Source organism: Hyperolius riggenbachi, chromosome 5, assembly GCF_040937935.1.
Source record: "Hyperolius riggenbachi isolate aHypRig1 chromosome 5, aHypRig1.pri, whole genome shotgun sequence".
NCBI lineage: Eukaryota > Metazoa > Chordata > Amphibia > Anura > Hyperoliidae > Hyperolius > Hyperolius riggenbachi.
Genome location: NC_090650.1, coordinates 49,665,171 through 49,680,527, shown reverse-complemented (window position 1 = coordinate 49,680,527; position 15,357 = coordinate 49,665,171). Strand labels below are relative to the sequence as shown.

General features: G+C 44.2%; 1 protein-coding gene across 22 annotated transcripts in view; it reads right to left on the bottom strand.

Annotated features, from left to right (window-relative positions):
• The window catches only part of KIAA1217 (KIAA1217 ortholog), a 798,974-nt gene that overhangs the window by 100,050 nt on the left and 683,567 nt on the right, over positions 1–15,357 (bottom strand). For 21 of the 22 annotated variants that reach the window (XM_068235624.1, XM_068235630.1, XM_068235626.1 and 18 more), the window contains 2 exons: positions 11,467–11,565; positions 6,114–6,166 (listed from right to left, as the gene is read on the bottom strand). In XM_068235624.1, coding sequence (XP_068091725.1) covers positions 6,114–6,166; positions 11,467–11,565 — 152 coding nt within the window. The remainder of the gene's footprint in view (positions 1–6,113; positions 6,167–11,466; positions 11,566–15,357) is intronic. The other variant, XM_068235620.1, reaches the window with a different exon arrangement.

The window sequence follows — 15,357 nt, the reverse complement described above, 5'->3', positions numbered from 1 at the left end:
TTGACAGCCGCGCTCGCGCAGTAGAGGACGCCCTGGGGAGGTTGGCCTCTGCACCGTCTGGGATTGGGAGTCAGCCACTGAGAGCGGATCTGCAGCAAGGGACATAGCGGCTGCTGGGGCTGGAGGAAGCCCCGGGTAAGTAGATTTTTTTTCATTCAGCTCCGATATTCCCTTTAAGGTGGCCTTAAAGGGGAACTTCAGCCTAAACAAACATACTGTCATTAAGTTACATTAGTTATGTTAATTAGAATAGATAGGTAATATAATCTCTTACCCCCCCGTTTTAAAAGAACAGGCAAATGTTTGTGATTCATGGGGGCTGCCATCTTTGTCATGGGGGCAGCCATCTTTTTGGTTGAAAGGAGGTGACAAGGAGCAGGAGACACAGTTCCAACTGTCCTGTGTCCTGATAACCCCTCCCAGCTGCATGCGCTAGGCTTCAAATGTCAAATTCAAAATGTAAAAAAAAAAATTTACAGCAGAACGAGAGCAACAACATCAGAAATCCCATCATGCGTTGCACAGCATCAGGGGAAAAAAGCCCGGGCAGTTTTCTTCTGTGCAGCTAAAAATGAGGCTTGGATAAGAGAAACAAAGTTCTGATGCTGTGAAGCTGTTAAAGAAACACCAGGCCTTTTTAGTGCTGCTGAGTCGATTTTTAGTCCGGAGGTTCACTTTAAATCAAACGAAGGGTGGGCAGATCAACAAAGAGACAGATCTCCCTCTGATCGATGAGAGATACGTTGCCTGCGGTGCATGAAATCTCTCTGGAATCGACCTTGTGACGCCGCATCTGCCGCCTGCCACCCCCAGCGCTGCCCCCTCTTGTGTAAAATGTGCCCCCTGGTGCCCTGTGCAGTATACTTTACATGTCGATGTCTGCCGCTGGCTCCGTGCTCCGTCCACATACATGGTTGCTGTCGTAATGTGGACATGTATACGCCAGCAATCACATGGGCACGTGTATGTGGACAGAGGACGGAGCAAGGAGCCAGTGGCAGATACCAACAGGTAAAGTATACTGCACGGGGCACATTTTACAGTAGGGGGTAGGGCAACGGGGTTTTGACGTGTACTGATATTGCTCACCCAATCAAACATGTCGGCCCTCTTGCAGTATGTCTGATCAATACATGCGGGCCAGTTTCAGCCTGAAATTGAGCACATCATCGATCTGCCGATTTTCATCCGATTATAATAATCGAATTAGATGGTGCAAGACCGTATTTCCCATAAGGCACGTGTCTACAGGCACCTGATGATGGAAAGGTGGCTTCATTCCCTCTGAGTGCCTCCCTCCCTCCTTCCCTATGCAGAGTAATGATGAGAGTGTAAATGAGAGGTTACTCTCTCTGCTCTCAGCATTCCACTGACCAGACCTGCAGTCAGGGGCACCTCTGGCTACTTAATTCTGAGGTTCCTCTGGGTCTACATGAAAAGGGCGCCGGTAAAAAAGGGCGCCTGGTGGAGCCCATATATACCAACTTCGGCTACAAAAAAAGCGCCTGGTGTAGCGCATATAAAGTTCGGCTACAAAAAAGACGCTTGATGTAGCCCATATAAAAACTTCGGCTAGAAAAAAACTCCGGGATGTGTCAATTACTATTCCCCCTCCAGGCCGCCATGGATAGTGGGGGAATGAAATAATTCGGCTTACAGTGCTTGTAGCCCATATACAAACTTCGGCTACAAAAAAAAGTCAATAATATGGGCTACAGAGGGGCACCTTACTGTAGCCGAAAAAAATATGGGCTACAAAGGGGAGCCCGCTTGTAGCCGAAAACCTTGTAGCCGAAAAAATATGGGCTACAAAGGGGAGCCCACTTGTAGCCTATATCAAAACTCGGGCGCCCTTTTCTACACCTTGTAGCCCATATTTCCAGAAATAACATTGATGTCTATGGCGGCGCCCTTTTCATACAGGCAGCTCGGGCGCCCTTTTCAACAGATCCCGTTCCTCCAGTTACCTAATACTTGGGGGCACCTCTAGCTACTTAATACTGAAGGTACTTCTGGCTGCCTAATACTAACGGGCACCTGTAGCTACTTATGACAGGCAAGGGAAATAAGGTAGAAGTGACAGCTGAGCCAGCCAGCACACTTGCAGTGCAGCGTGGTTGGGGTTTGTAGGTCCCTGGAGGGTGAAGTCTAAGGTGCCAGGACATCTGTGCCTATAGCAGGCTCCTGTGAGGTAAATCCGGGCCTGGAATGGTGGATCGGCCGCCAGATGTATGACCACCTTTCCTCAGGGACATGAGAGACAACAATGAAACAATTCATGGTTTTCTCCCCAGCTTCCTCTAATCTGCATGCCGGGTACCTACACTGATCTCACAGCCTGTCTATAAATTACACTTGATGACACAGTTAGGAAAGTGTGTGGGTGGTTTAATACTCATTCTGTTTAGAAATATTGTTGGGAAAAAAGATGATAGCTGCCACTGAATGCAAATACAACTGAGAGATGAGAGGACTGCACATGCAAATACAAAGTCTCTCTGTATGAATAGAAGCTTGTTTCCTGGTGATGGGTGACATCAGTGCTGAGTGACAGGTACTCTTTAGCACTGTGTCAGTGACACAAGGTGATATGTTCACAGGGCACGTTAGGTTTGGGAGCTGGTGCTGGATACTATGGTATTCCTGATCGTTTTATACTTTAGCCACTAATTGGAGTAACTTCTTCTTGCTTGATCAGAAAGGGATCTGATCTGGTAGCCATCTACTAGTGTATGGCCACCCTAAAGTGAACCGAGCAGCATTTTTAGCCCCCAGAGCATCTCAATTGTAGATTAACATTGCATGCTAACAATGTGGCTGATTACTAAAAAATCCATTCTACCTCTTCTTTTTACTGTTTAATGTTTGTTAGAGGGTTTTTATTGCCCCACTTTCACGGCCTGCTGTCCCTAGAAAGAGCAGGCAGATAAGGACAGCTGTAATTAGCAGGAGCAATGAGCAAACAAAAGCCTTCACTAGCAGGGGGTGGGGACATAGTACACTGTACTTCAAACCGTTTAGAAAATGTACACTTGATTACATTCACACCTTCCCCTGGATAAATAGGGGCAGGAAGAAGGGGAGGGGGGAAATGGCAGCTCCTACAGCTATTAGAAACCAGAACAAACTGCAGAAAGATAAGCTGCTTGGACCCCTTTAAGGCATATTCTCACCTGGTCGACCTGCCAGCCAGCTGAATCCAGAGTGAAGAGAAAGCAGGCTGTACTGCACTGGCAAGCGCATTTAACCCATTAAACAGGGACTGTGACCACCATACTGCTTCCACACACTGTTTATATTCCCTGAACGTCCTGATCACAGCAGGCTCTATGCAAACTATTTACTATGTACGGCTCAAGCCCGTCCTGCCACTGCTGCGACCTGTAATATTGCACGGGTTAATCACACACTGAGAGCTCATTGTGTTTCGCACAACAACAACACCGGCCTTCTGTTTCTGCTGACAGGAAATTTATTTTGGACGGCAAGCAGCATTTCTGTGGCGGATGCGACTGAGCTCGCCTTTCTGCTGCACAATGAACAAACGCTATCAGCTCTGATGAGAAGTGAGAACCTTCTATCTGCTGGAAGCCGCTGAGCAGAGAGGAGTGAGAGCAGCCAGTAGAAATGTAGATTAGGCAGCACTCTCTGCGGCATTGAGTAACCAATAAACCTCATATAGATTGCCTTACATAACACAGCCATTAATAACAGCCACTGATACAGCTGTCAACATTATAAGCATATATACACTAGGTACAGAATATTATCTCTGTGGTTTAAAGGGGCACTATAGCGAAAAAAGGCTACAATGTAAAGTGCACTGTAAATGATTTTATTTCTAGGTAGCTGTGTCAATTACATTATAAGCGTTCTTAAAGGGGCACTATGACGAAAAATTGTAAAATATGTGCAAACAGACAAATAAGAACTATGTTTTTTCCAGAGTAAAATGAGCCATAAATTACTTTTCTCCTATGTTGCCTACACTTACAGTAGGTAGTAGAAATCTGACAGAAGCGACTTTTGGACTAGTCCATCTCTTCATGGGGGAATCTCAGCAAGGCTCTTAACCTTTATAAAGATATTCTCTAAGGCCCCATTCACACTTGAGCGTTTTGCCGACGATTCCGTCAAAACGCTCAAGTGCTAGCGCTCGCTAGTGCAATAATACCCTATGGGCCCATTCTCACCGGCGATTAACGCAAATTGGCAAACGCAAATTTGTAGCCTGCACCATTTTCAGGCGATTTCCCGGCGATCACGTTAAGTGCTATAGAAGCGCTAATCGCAAAAAAATCACCAAGTGTGAATGGCGATTTTTTTCACGTTAGACAAAAATCACTTGAGCAAAACGCTAGCAAAAGCGATAGCGTTTTGCAAGTGTGAATGGGCCCCCTTAAAGGAGAACTGTAGTAGGGATATATGCAACTGCCATTCACTAAGTGCTTTTGAAAATAAATCCCTGAGAATCCCCCCATAAAGAGATGGACTAGTCCAGTGATCTGCAAACCTGGCTCTCCAGCTGTTAGGGAACTACAAGTCCAAAAATGCATTGCGGGAGTCTGACAGCCACTGTCATGATTCATAAAGGCAAGTGCATTGTGGGACTTGTAGTTCCTTAACAGCCGGAGAGCCAAGTTTGCAGATTACTGGACTGGTCCAAAACCTGTTGCTTCTGTCAGATTTCGAATCCCCCGACACTGTCCTCCCTAATGTGCAATGTGTCCCTCCAGTGCCGCCACTTGTGTGACGTCATCCCCCCCCCCCCCCCCACGTGTACGCCCGTAACCACATGGGGCGTGTGTACGGGCCAAGGACTGAGCCCAGAGCCAGCTGTGGACAAGCGGTGGCCATAAACAGGTGTGCGGCGCCACAAGGCTTATTCCGGATCTATTTCAGCATGAAATTGATAGGGAATTGGCCAGAGATGTATGGGCAGCTGACAGATCCATCTCTAATCAGATTTGGTGAGAGAGAGAGAGATTTGTCTCTAGGTCCAATCTGCCCATCCTCCCCAACAGTATGGCTACTTTAGCCCTGTTGTGGATATATCCCTCACTTCCTGTCTACTTAAAGCTATCCAAAACCACACTAAGTAAAAAAAAACCCAAACCTCTCAGTCTGGGATACAGCTAGCAACATAGCCGGGACAAGGTCCTCCAGCACCCAAGGCTGAGCCACCAAAGTGTGCCCCTCCCTCCCACCCCAGCTGTCACACACTGATTGCTATTAGACAAATGGTGGCCATACATGGTACAATTTTTTCATCCAATCTTACCATTTCTATGTAATATAAGGGAACTGCATAAATTATCCTTTCAGTATATTCACTTAATTTACCCTTATACTACATAGAAATGGTAATATTGTATGAAAAAATTGTACCATGTATGGCCACCATAAGAGGCGCCCCAGGGTCCCCAGCACCTGACTCTCTAGTTATCTGGCTTGCAGTCACTACTATGTATCCCCTTTTCTTATTTCTCTCTGCTTCATACACAATAGGGGAATGATAGCTGAGTGAGTTGTGCGCCCCCCACTGTGCCCTGAGGCTAGAGCCTCTCTCGCCTCTGCCTTGGCCCTCGCTAGCAATAATACACTGACAGTGCTTCTACTCATTCCCCACTCTGTCTAAAGCGTCATACACAAGTCAGATGGTTCTCGGTCAATGTGGCCAGTCGGGCACGCCTCTGCTGATAATCTAGATTGTGTACAACGGCTCTCGATGCCCTAAAGAGAGATGTGGGCAGGCAGCAATCAGTTTCTTAGGTGCTGGTGGAGCAGGTAGTTTCTCTGCATGGCTTGAACAAATGATACGTGTTTTACAAAGCATAGCATAGTTCATTTTAAATAATGTTCCATAAAATGCAAAATGTAATCTGTTCTTGAACAAGTGCTTTATTAGAGCCCAGTAATAAAACAGATGACCCAGACCGCTCCTTGCCTCTCTCTCTCTGCATCTGTTAGCAGCCCCTGGCTGACAGTTCACTCATAAGTGCATATGATGGCAACACAGGCTGTTCCTCTCCTGTAATACGCACCAGGAAAGAACACAGTGTTCAAGGCAATCAGTTAGGCTAATTCCTCCAGTCTCATATAATATACTGTACCTGGGCTGTCTGAGATGGGAGGGGTGCTGCTTGCGGACTTAATGACTTTCTCACTGCAATAGGAAGAAAGAGAAGTTAATGATGATTCCATGAAGTGTCAGTGGTCATAATGATCTTTTCCATAGAGTGACAAGCATCGGCGCCGCACAGGATCATGGGAAATCGAGTTCATCATTAAGTGCTGCTTTCTGAAAGAGCAATTTATTTTCACAGCTGAACTTGATGCGCATTTGTCTTTTTAAACCTAATTACGTTAATAGCTGTGTGTGTGTGTGTGTGTGTGTGTGTGTGTGTGTGTGTGTGTGTGTGTGTGTGTGTGTGGTGTGTGTGTGTGTGTGTGGTGTGTGTGTGGTGTGTGTGTGGTGTGTGTGTGTGTGTGTGTGTGTGTGTGGTGTGTGTGTGTGGTGTGTGTGTGTGTGTGTGTGTGTGTGTGTGTGTGTGTCTGTGTGTGTGGTGTGTGTGTGGTGTGTGTGGTGTGTGTGTGTGGTGTGTGTGTGTGTGTGTGTGTGTGTGTGTGTGTGTGTGTGTGTGTGTGTGTGTGTGTGGTGTGTGTGTGTGTGTGTGTGTGTGTGTGTGTGTGTGTGTGGTGTGTGTGTGTGGTGTGTGTGTGTGGTGTGTGTGTGTCTGTGTGTGTGTCTGTGTGTGTGGTGTGTGTGGTGTGTGTGTGTGGTGTGTGTGTGTGTGTGTGTGTGGTGTGTGTGTGTGTGTGTGTGTGGTGTGTGTGTGTGTGTGTGTGTGGTGTGTGTGTGTGTGTGTGTGTGTGTGTGTGTCTGTGTGTGTGGTGTGTGTGTGGTGTGTGTGGTGTGTGTGTGTGGTGTGTGTGTGTGTGTGTGTGTGTGGTGTGTGTGTGTGTGTGGTGTGTGTGTGTGTGTGTGTGTGTGTGGTGTGTGTGGTGTGTGTGTGTGTGTGTGTGTGTGTGTGTCTGTGTGTGTGGTGTGTGTGTGGTGTGTGTGGTGTGTGTGTGTGGTGTGTGTGTGTGTGTGGTGTGTGTGTGTGTGGTGTGTGTGTGTGTGTGTGTGTGTGTGGTGTGTGTGTGTGTGTGGTGTGTGTGTGTGTGTGTGTGTGTGTGTGTGTGTGTGTGTGTGTGTGTGTGTGTGTGTGTCTCTGTCAGCTGTGCCAAGCGGAGTCTGTTAAATTAACTAGTCAGGTCCACTTTGAATCATATGCTGTACAGATTGCTGCATGACTGTGTCAGAATTATTTGGGCTATGGAAAAACGTATGTACTTTATGTACCTTTATCAGACCCACTGAAAGCACAATAAGAAGTACATTTCTTCCCGAGTAAAATAAACCATAAATTACTTTTCTCCTTTGTTGCTGTCACTTACAGTAGGTAGTAGGAATCTGACATTACTGACAGGTTTTGGATTAGTCCATCTCTCCATAGGGGATTCTCAGCATGGCCTTTATTCTTTATAAAGACACTCCCTGAAAAAGATTTATACATAAATCTTAAATAAGATGCTAAAGATGTTGACTAGCCTCCCTGCTCACTGCAAACATTTTTGTCAGTTGGACGGGAGCAACTGCCATTCACTAAGTGCATTTTGAAAATAAAGAAATCCATGTGAACCCCCCATGAGGAGATTGACTAGTCCTAAACCTGTCAGTTCTGTCAGATTTCTACTACTTACTGTAAATGCCCTCAACACAAGAGAGAAGTAATTTATGGCTCATTTTATTCTGGAAGAAATGTATTTCTTAATTGTATACGTTTACATATATTTTAAATTTCAAGATTTTCGCGACAGAGGTCCTTTAAAGGAATACCGAGGTGAAAATAAACTGATGAGATAAACAATTGTATCTATTCTCCTACTCCTAAAAATGACTTTTTTGAGATATCCCACAATTTTATTTTATGTTTAAATCTACTTTTTACATTTGTTTTAAAGTTCCATTGTCTCTGCTCAATGACACAGTCTTTGAAGTAAAATATATGAACTACAGTATTGACCTTTTTTTATTTATCCCCTGTAGTAAGAAGCTTTTTTCTCTGCAAGGAAAGAGTTTTATGGCTGTAATTTCTTATCGGTGAGGGTTATGCAATGTAGACGGACTAGGTCTGGCTGGATAGAAATAGTGACTTCCATATCTGAATGTTAACTCTTTCAGGCGGAGAAAGAAAAAGTAACACAGCCTGATTATTTGTATGCTTGGGACTGAACATATATGTTCATTTCATCAGTTTATTTTCACCTTGGTAAACCTTTAAAGGAGTCATCAATCAAAAAAAAAAAAAAAGCTCCCCCCCTTTCTACTTACCTGTGCCTTCCTCCAGTCCCTTGCAGCTGACATGTCCCCCATCGCAGCTCTGCACTCAGCTGTTGGCCCGGGGTACCTGCTGGTGCAGAGGGCGAACTCGAGGTTGTCTCTACCGCGCCTGCACCACTGTCAATCAAGTCCACATTGTCCGAGGTGTACTGCGCAGGCGCAGAAATACTACCCCTGCGCCGTACACCACAGACTTGATTGACAGCGGTGCTTGCGCCGGCGCACTAGAGGGGATCGGCCTCTGCACCGGCAGGGATTCCAGGCCGGTGGCTGCGAATGGAGCTGCCGGCGTGGGACATGTCAGCTGCAAGGGGCTGGAGGAAGGTAAGCAGAACAGGGGGGAAGCTTTTTTCGGTTGATGACTTCTTTAAGGGTATTGATAAGTTGTTACCTAACATTGCTGCCGTGTCCTCTTTTTCATGTTACAGCTGCTCCCAAGAAGCAAGACAGATGGCGCAGTCTAATATTAAATCAGCTTTTGACTGACAACACTGTTGCCCCCCCTTTCTAAGTCTTAAAGGATGACTGTAGTGAGAGGTATATGGAGGCTGCCATATTTATTTCTTTTTAAACAAAACCAGTTACCTAGCTATCCTGCTGATCCTCTGCCTCTAATACATTTAGCCATAGACCCTGAACAAGCATGCAGCAGATCAGACGTTTCTGATATTATTGTCAGATCTGACAAGATTATCTGCATTTCTTGTTTCTGGTCTGATTCTGACACTACTGCAGCCAAATACATCAGTAGGGCTGCTAGGTAACTGGAATTGTGTAAAAGGAAACAAATATGGCAGTCTCCATATACCTTTCACGACTTGTCCTTTAAGCCATACAGTGGGAGGAGCTGCGACAGGAAGAGGAGGATGCTGTGGCTATGACAACTTCCTGGCATCCGCCAATTTGTCAATGCAGTTTAACAGAGTGGTGCTGAGACAAATGAGGGCACTGTCATGGAAGAGGTAAGTATAGGCCTTTGGTGTGTCCCAAAATTTCTACCTTCGTGTATCCCTTTAAAACCATTTAATAAAATCCTTTACATTAACACTGTTCATATACTGTTAGCTATATAAACAACCAACATGAAAAAGTGTACATCACTTTACAACAATCTCTAAAGTCTATTAGCATGCTGGGGGGGGGGGGGGGGCCTGGTTAGACAAGTTAAAAAAAATCACATGCATTTTTAGATATTGTGATGCAGTTATTTGCTTTGTATCTACCAAGCATGCTTAGCAAAAGGCAAGAAAGCAAACCACTAGGTTTCATTAAAACAAACCGTGTTTATATGCAAAAGTAAAAAGAAAGTTAAGAAGAGGAGGGTAATTGGCAAAAAAAATATATTAAAACATAACAGCCATAAAATCACAAACTTAGAGCCCAGAGGGGAAAGGGGACAATTAAAAGTGGGGTGTTTGTAGTCAAACTGAGGATTAAACTTCTGAAGGTTTTTTATGGGGCAGAGCGATCACTTTCTCCTATAAATTTGTGATAAATAAACAATCTGTTCAGTGAATGAACATTTCCTGCTACTTTGACGGACACAGTCAGAACACCTTCTTGCTGTAAATATCGGTTTCAAAGCATTATGGGTATTGTTATATAAGAACCGCAGTGCCACAACAGTTTAACGTTTAAACATTAATGCTGAACATTTGATGAAATAGCACTTATCCAAAAAGGTATTTTCAATGAAAACTGCATGTCAAAAAGATGAGCAATTTTCACTGACTTCAGTAGCTCAAAGTGGGATTTCAGAATGGCAAAACATGCAATAAAACTAAAACTCCTGACTAATATAGTTATCCTACCAGCCATTTACCAAAAGTAATGTAATCTATGTAAGATCACAAGATTTCCCAGGTTAGAGAGTTAGAGCTCTGCTAGCACTAAAAACAACCATATTTCTAGGTTGGAGGCTGGGAGGCGCTTGGCTTCCTACCTAAACACAAGAGTTTGTATTCGTTATTGCCTGAGGAAGCAGGATTGAACCTGTGAAACGTGTTGCACTGTGAAGTGATTAAGGCTACTTACACACCAGGACGTTGCATTTAGGGGATGTTATAGGGCACATAACGTGCCCCTAACGCAACACCTGGTGGTATTGGAGCAGGACACTACCAAGAGCCCCGTTACAAGCAGGTCTTGGTGCGCCTGCTCAGTCGGAGGCGCTGCGGAGACTACGTGAGCGGAGCTCTCCGAATCACGTGGTCCCGCCAGCCAATCAGCGGCCGCTCCAAAGAGTAAACACTGCAAGTGAATGCCAAGTAGCCATGTGCCTGGCTACGTAGCGGCCTCTCCCCGCCCCTAAAATAAAAAAAAAACACCCGTACTGAGCATGTGCAAACAGTCTAACGCGGCTTGGCCGCGTATAAAGTACTGCATGCAGTACGTTGTCTTGACGTGAAACGTTACTATGTAACGCAACGTGGGCACTGTGAACAGCCCATTGATTTTTCATTGCTGTGCGGTGGGGGTGCGTTACAGGCTGCTCTAACGTGCGCCTGTAACGTCCCACTGTGAAAGCAGCCTCAATGTATTGTTGACTATTAACAGAATATGTGTCTACTTTGAGGAAGTAAGTCAACCACTACCTCCTTTTTTAAACAACTTTTAATGAATTTTATCTTGTACTGGCACCTCTGTTCAAACTATCAGTACATTAAAAAAATTGGGTTCAGCTGGACTTTAAATGACTGCAGCACTGCGGCTTTATATAAAACTATTCTCCCAAAATCTTCCTAAAAAAGGATAGCTCCGTGCTGGTGGTACAGCACAGTTACTACTAGCAGCATTTGTGAGGTACAGGGAGCGGCTGTTTGCCAATATGCCTCTGATGGTGGATGTATGACAGGCTGCCTCTGGCCTCATGTGTAACCGCCACACCCAGGCCTGTCCACCAGCATGGTGACACTCGGACCTGGGTGGGCCGCCAGACCAGGCAAGAGTCAGGCTGCCTCTGGCCTCATGTGTAACCGCCACACCCAGGCCTGTCCACCAGCATAGCGACAGTCGGGCCTGGGTGGGCCGCCAGACCAGGCTAGAGTTCAGTCCATGAAAATGGTTCATATATTTACCCAGGTGCATCCTTACTGCTGCTGGGCCCTTTGAAAAGTGCAGTCTGAACCAGGCCAGTTAGGCTAGCAATCTGTTTCTCCATGGCATGCATTCTCTCTCTGTAAAACAAGGGAACAGCCAATTACTCGTCTCTGAGGCTATGAGGACACAGGAGAAATAGCTTCAGAGCCCTGCTAGACCCAAAAACTCAACAAGGCCAATTCTAACAGCAACCAGGTTTTGATAAGTGGGTGTAAACAGTATATAGCAAGCAAGGTGGTGAAAAAATTACTTGTTTAATGAACTAAATTGGCTTGCAGGTCGGCAGTTCAGTCAGATGCAACCATGTGACATTCAACAACTCATGAAGCCAGACTAAAGTTGAGAATAGGGCGCTTATGCACGTGCCGCTAATGAGTTAACAGGCGGTGCTCCCCCACCGCTAGTAACGGTTAGATTGCCACGCGCTCCTTGCATATGGCTATTTTACCATACTTTAGTGCATAAGGCCCCATGTGTCTAGATGAGGAGGTGGGTCATGGAATTCACAGGAAGTAGGTGGGGAATAACTATCTCAATCTGAGAAGAGGAAATGCTGGTTATAAGCTTGTACGGATAGGTGGGCAGGGGACTTTCATAATAATTTTTTGTTTTCTTTTGAAAAGTCAAATTCTAAAGGTAATATGTATAATTTACACCAATCGGTGTGACTGCTTTCTGAATTTGCCTTGTTCAGTTTTGGGTTTAGTTGGCCTTTAAAGAGAACCAGTCACCCTGGCCCTCTCCTAGCAGTCAACATAGAGGATGACAGACTACATTACATTATTAAGTTATTTTTCAGTAGGACAGATTCCCTTTAAAGTGTACTTATACTTAAAGTGAACCAGAGATGAAGCACCATCATGTATTTTACCATATATATCAGTGGGAACATTAGAGAAAACACCTATCCTGCTCTCTGCTTCATCCTTCACTGCTCAGCCTGCTTGTTTCCAGCCCTGATAAAATCCCCAACTGAGATTTCAGTCTGGCTTTGCTCAGGAATCATTATAGCTGAATCTGTCTTCTCTGATGTCTTTTCAAGCCCAAGCCTGTCTCTTCTGGCTCTGCTATAAGGACTCAGCTATAATGATTCCTGAGCAAAGCCAGACTGAATGCTAAGGCTAAGCAGTGAAGAATGAAACAGAGAGCAGGGTAGGGGTTTTCTATAATGTCCCCACTGATATATATGGTAAAATACATGAGGGTGCTTCGTCTCTGGTACACTTTAAATGTGGCTAACAGGTCTCAGATTGAGGCTCAAACATGCACTGTAATCGCTTTACCGATTTTAATATACTGGCTTGTCACTCATCTTTTCTGTAATAATTGCTAAATTTACATGTATTCAGCAATACTTTTTACGGTATTCACACTTTGTACACCAGCTAAAATTAATATCAGGCTGACTGTGAAGGTGGCTGCCCTCATGGCCGAAAAAAGGGGTTGGCTGACCCCAGATCACCAGCAAGCTCTGTGCTCTTCTGGTAAAGTCTAATTTCCTGCAGAGCTGTTGGGTTGGGGGAGACCTTTTTAGGCAACACAGAGCAGAGTTCAGACACATGACAGGAAGGAGAGCTCAGACTCCCTTGTGTAATAATTGTAGCCTCAGACAATGGGAGTCTCAGGCCTATAGCAATTATACTGAGGAAACTATACTGCCAATTCAGAGACATACACATTTGTAATAGGTAGCCAGCGCATGCTGGTTCATACTGAATGTAATTCATCCTTTCCCAACAAGGAGGACATACACGTTCTAAACTGCTTATTGTATTTGTTCCTGAGGGGATACAAGAAACACAAAATGCGTTGAAATGGGCCACACAGCTGACTCATGTGTAAATAGCAAGCAAAGTGTCACATAAAAATACCCTGAAGTGCAAAAGGATTGTAGTTTCAGGAAAGGTCCAAAGGAAAATATATACAAAAACATACAATACTCTAGTTAGGTATTCTAAGTGGTGTTCTTTATTAAAGGGACACTATGGCGAAAAATTGTAGAATTTAAAATATGTGCAAACATAAACAAGTACGTTTTTTTTCAGAGTAAAATGAGCCATAAATGATTTTTCTCCTATGTTGCTGTCACTTACAGTAGGCAGTAGAAATCTGACAGAAGTGACAAGTTTTGGACTAGTCCATCTCTATTTAGGGGATTCTCAGCAAGGCTTTTATTCTCTATAAAAATATTCCCTAAAAAGTATTTAAACAATGATGCTGACCAGCTTCCCTGCTCGCTACACAGTTTTTTTGGCAGTTGGACAGAGCAACTGCCATTCACTAAGTGCTTTTGAACATACATAAATCTCTGAGAATCCACCCATGAAGAGATGGATTAGTCCAAAACCTGTCGCTTCTGTCAGATTTCTACTACTTAGATAATAGCAACATAGGAGAAAAGTAATTTATGGCTCATTTTACTCTGAAAAAAAAAATGTACTTCTTATTTGTTTATGTTTGCATATATTTTACAATTTTTGCCATAATGTCCCTATAAGTGTGGTGAAAAGGTGTTTGGAAAAAAAGGTGAAATTATCAAGGTAGGAAATACAGTAAAATCCCTTAATAGTAAAATTCCAGGGACCTGGCAAAGTAGTTTACTATATCAGAAGTTCCTTATATCAGAATTCAGGATAAATTATTTATTTATACAGGCGCATGGCTGGACGACTTAGACAATGCTTTAGATTGTGGCCCCTTATGTGATTGAGTATGACACCCCTGCTCTAAGCTATGGAGGGTCAAGGAAAGCAAAGGTCTTTTCAATCAATTCAGGTGGGTATTTTTGTTTTTATTTTCAACACGTTTCCATAGCTCCCAATTGTCCCTCTTTTGGAGGGACAGTCCCTCTTCGGGAACCCAGTCCCCCTGTCCCTCTTTCCTCATCATCTGTCCCTCTTTCAGGACTGAGGTATAGATCTATGTTAAATAAATATATGTATTTTTTCTACTGAAACGTGTGCTTAATGAACTATAAACTTTATTTCCAACCTTTACATTGATATATTCTTATTTTCAAATGTTAATATGAAGGAAAATGAACCAGGATAGTAAGGACCAGTGTGGTTTGGATTATAAAGCAACATATTTTTCTTATGAAATCTTTACGGTATGCGTGATTGGGGGTTTGCCGGGGTGTGATTAAGAGGTGTGGCAGAGGTGTGGCTTAAGTGTCCCTCTTTCTGCTCTCAAAAAGTTATGAGGAATGGGTTTCCTTTCATAGTAGTTATACCCTGTATAGTAATTCTATTCACCATAAGCAGAGGGGATATTTTGACTATCATTCCGCTCTGAGGGCGAGCAGCCACTGACGCGGGAGCTACTGGCTATTTTTAGCGAATATTTGACAGGGTCTCTTTAGGTTATTTTATAACCTCTCGACATAGATTTTTAGTTTACAACCTTTTCTCAACAAACTCCATTGTCCACAGATGCTTTTGATTTCATCCTGACCACATAATGTATTTTGCAGACTAAGTTTATCCAAAATTACTCTTAATTTAATTTTGATTATAAATTCCATAATAGAGAGATCTCATTCTCCTCACAGCATCTTGGACGTGTCATAAAATACAGATGGGGAGAAATATCTCTGTTTTCCGAACAGGAGACGCAGGCACAGGGCTGCAGCTATTTCTGTGCTGGACAGTCTGGAAACAATTGGGAGTTTTAAGTAAATTATGACTTCTCGAGGATGATCTTGGCCCGCTCTGGTAAACCGCAGCATATATCAAGCACAAAGGACTCGGCCTGGAAACCAAGCGGCCCAAGAAAACAGTGTTTTTCCTTCAGCAAATTCTGTTGTGCGCGATACGGGGACAGAAGATGAAAGCCGAGGAGGAAGAGGTCCTTGCGTGGTGCTTCATCAG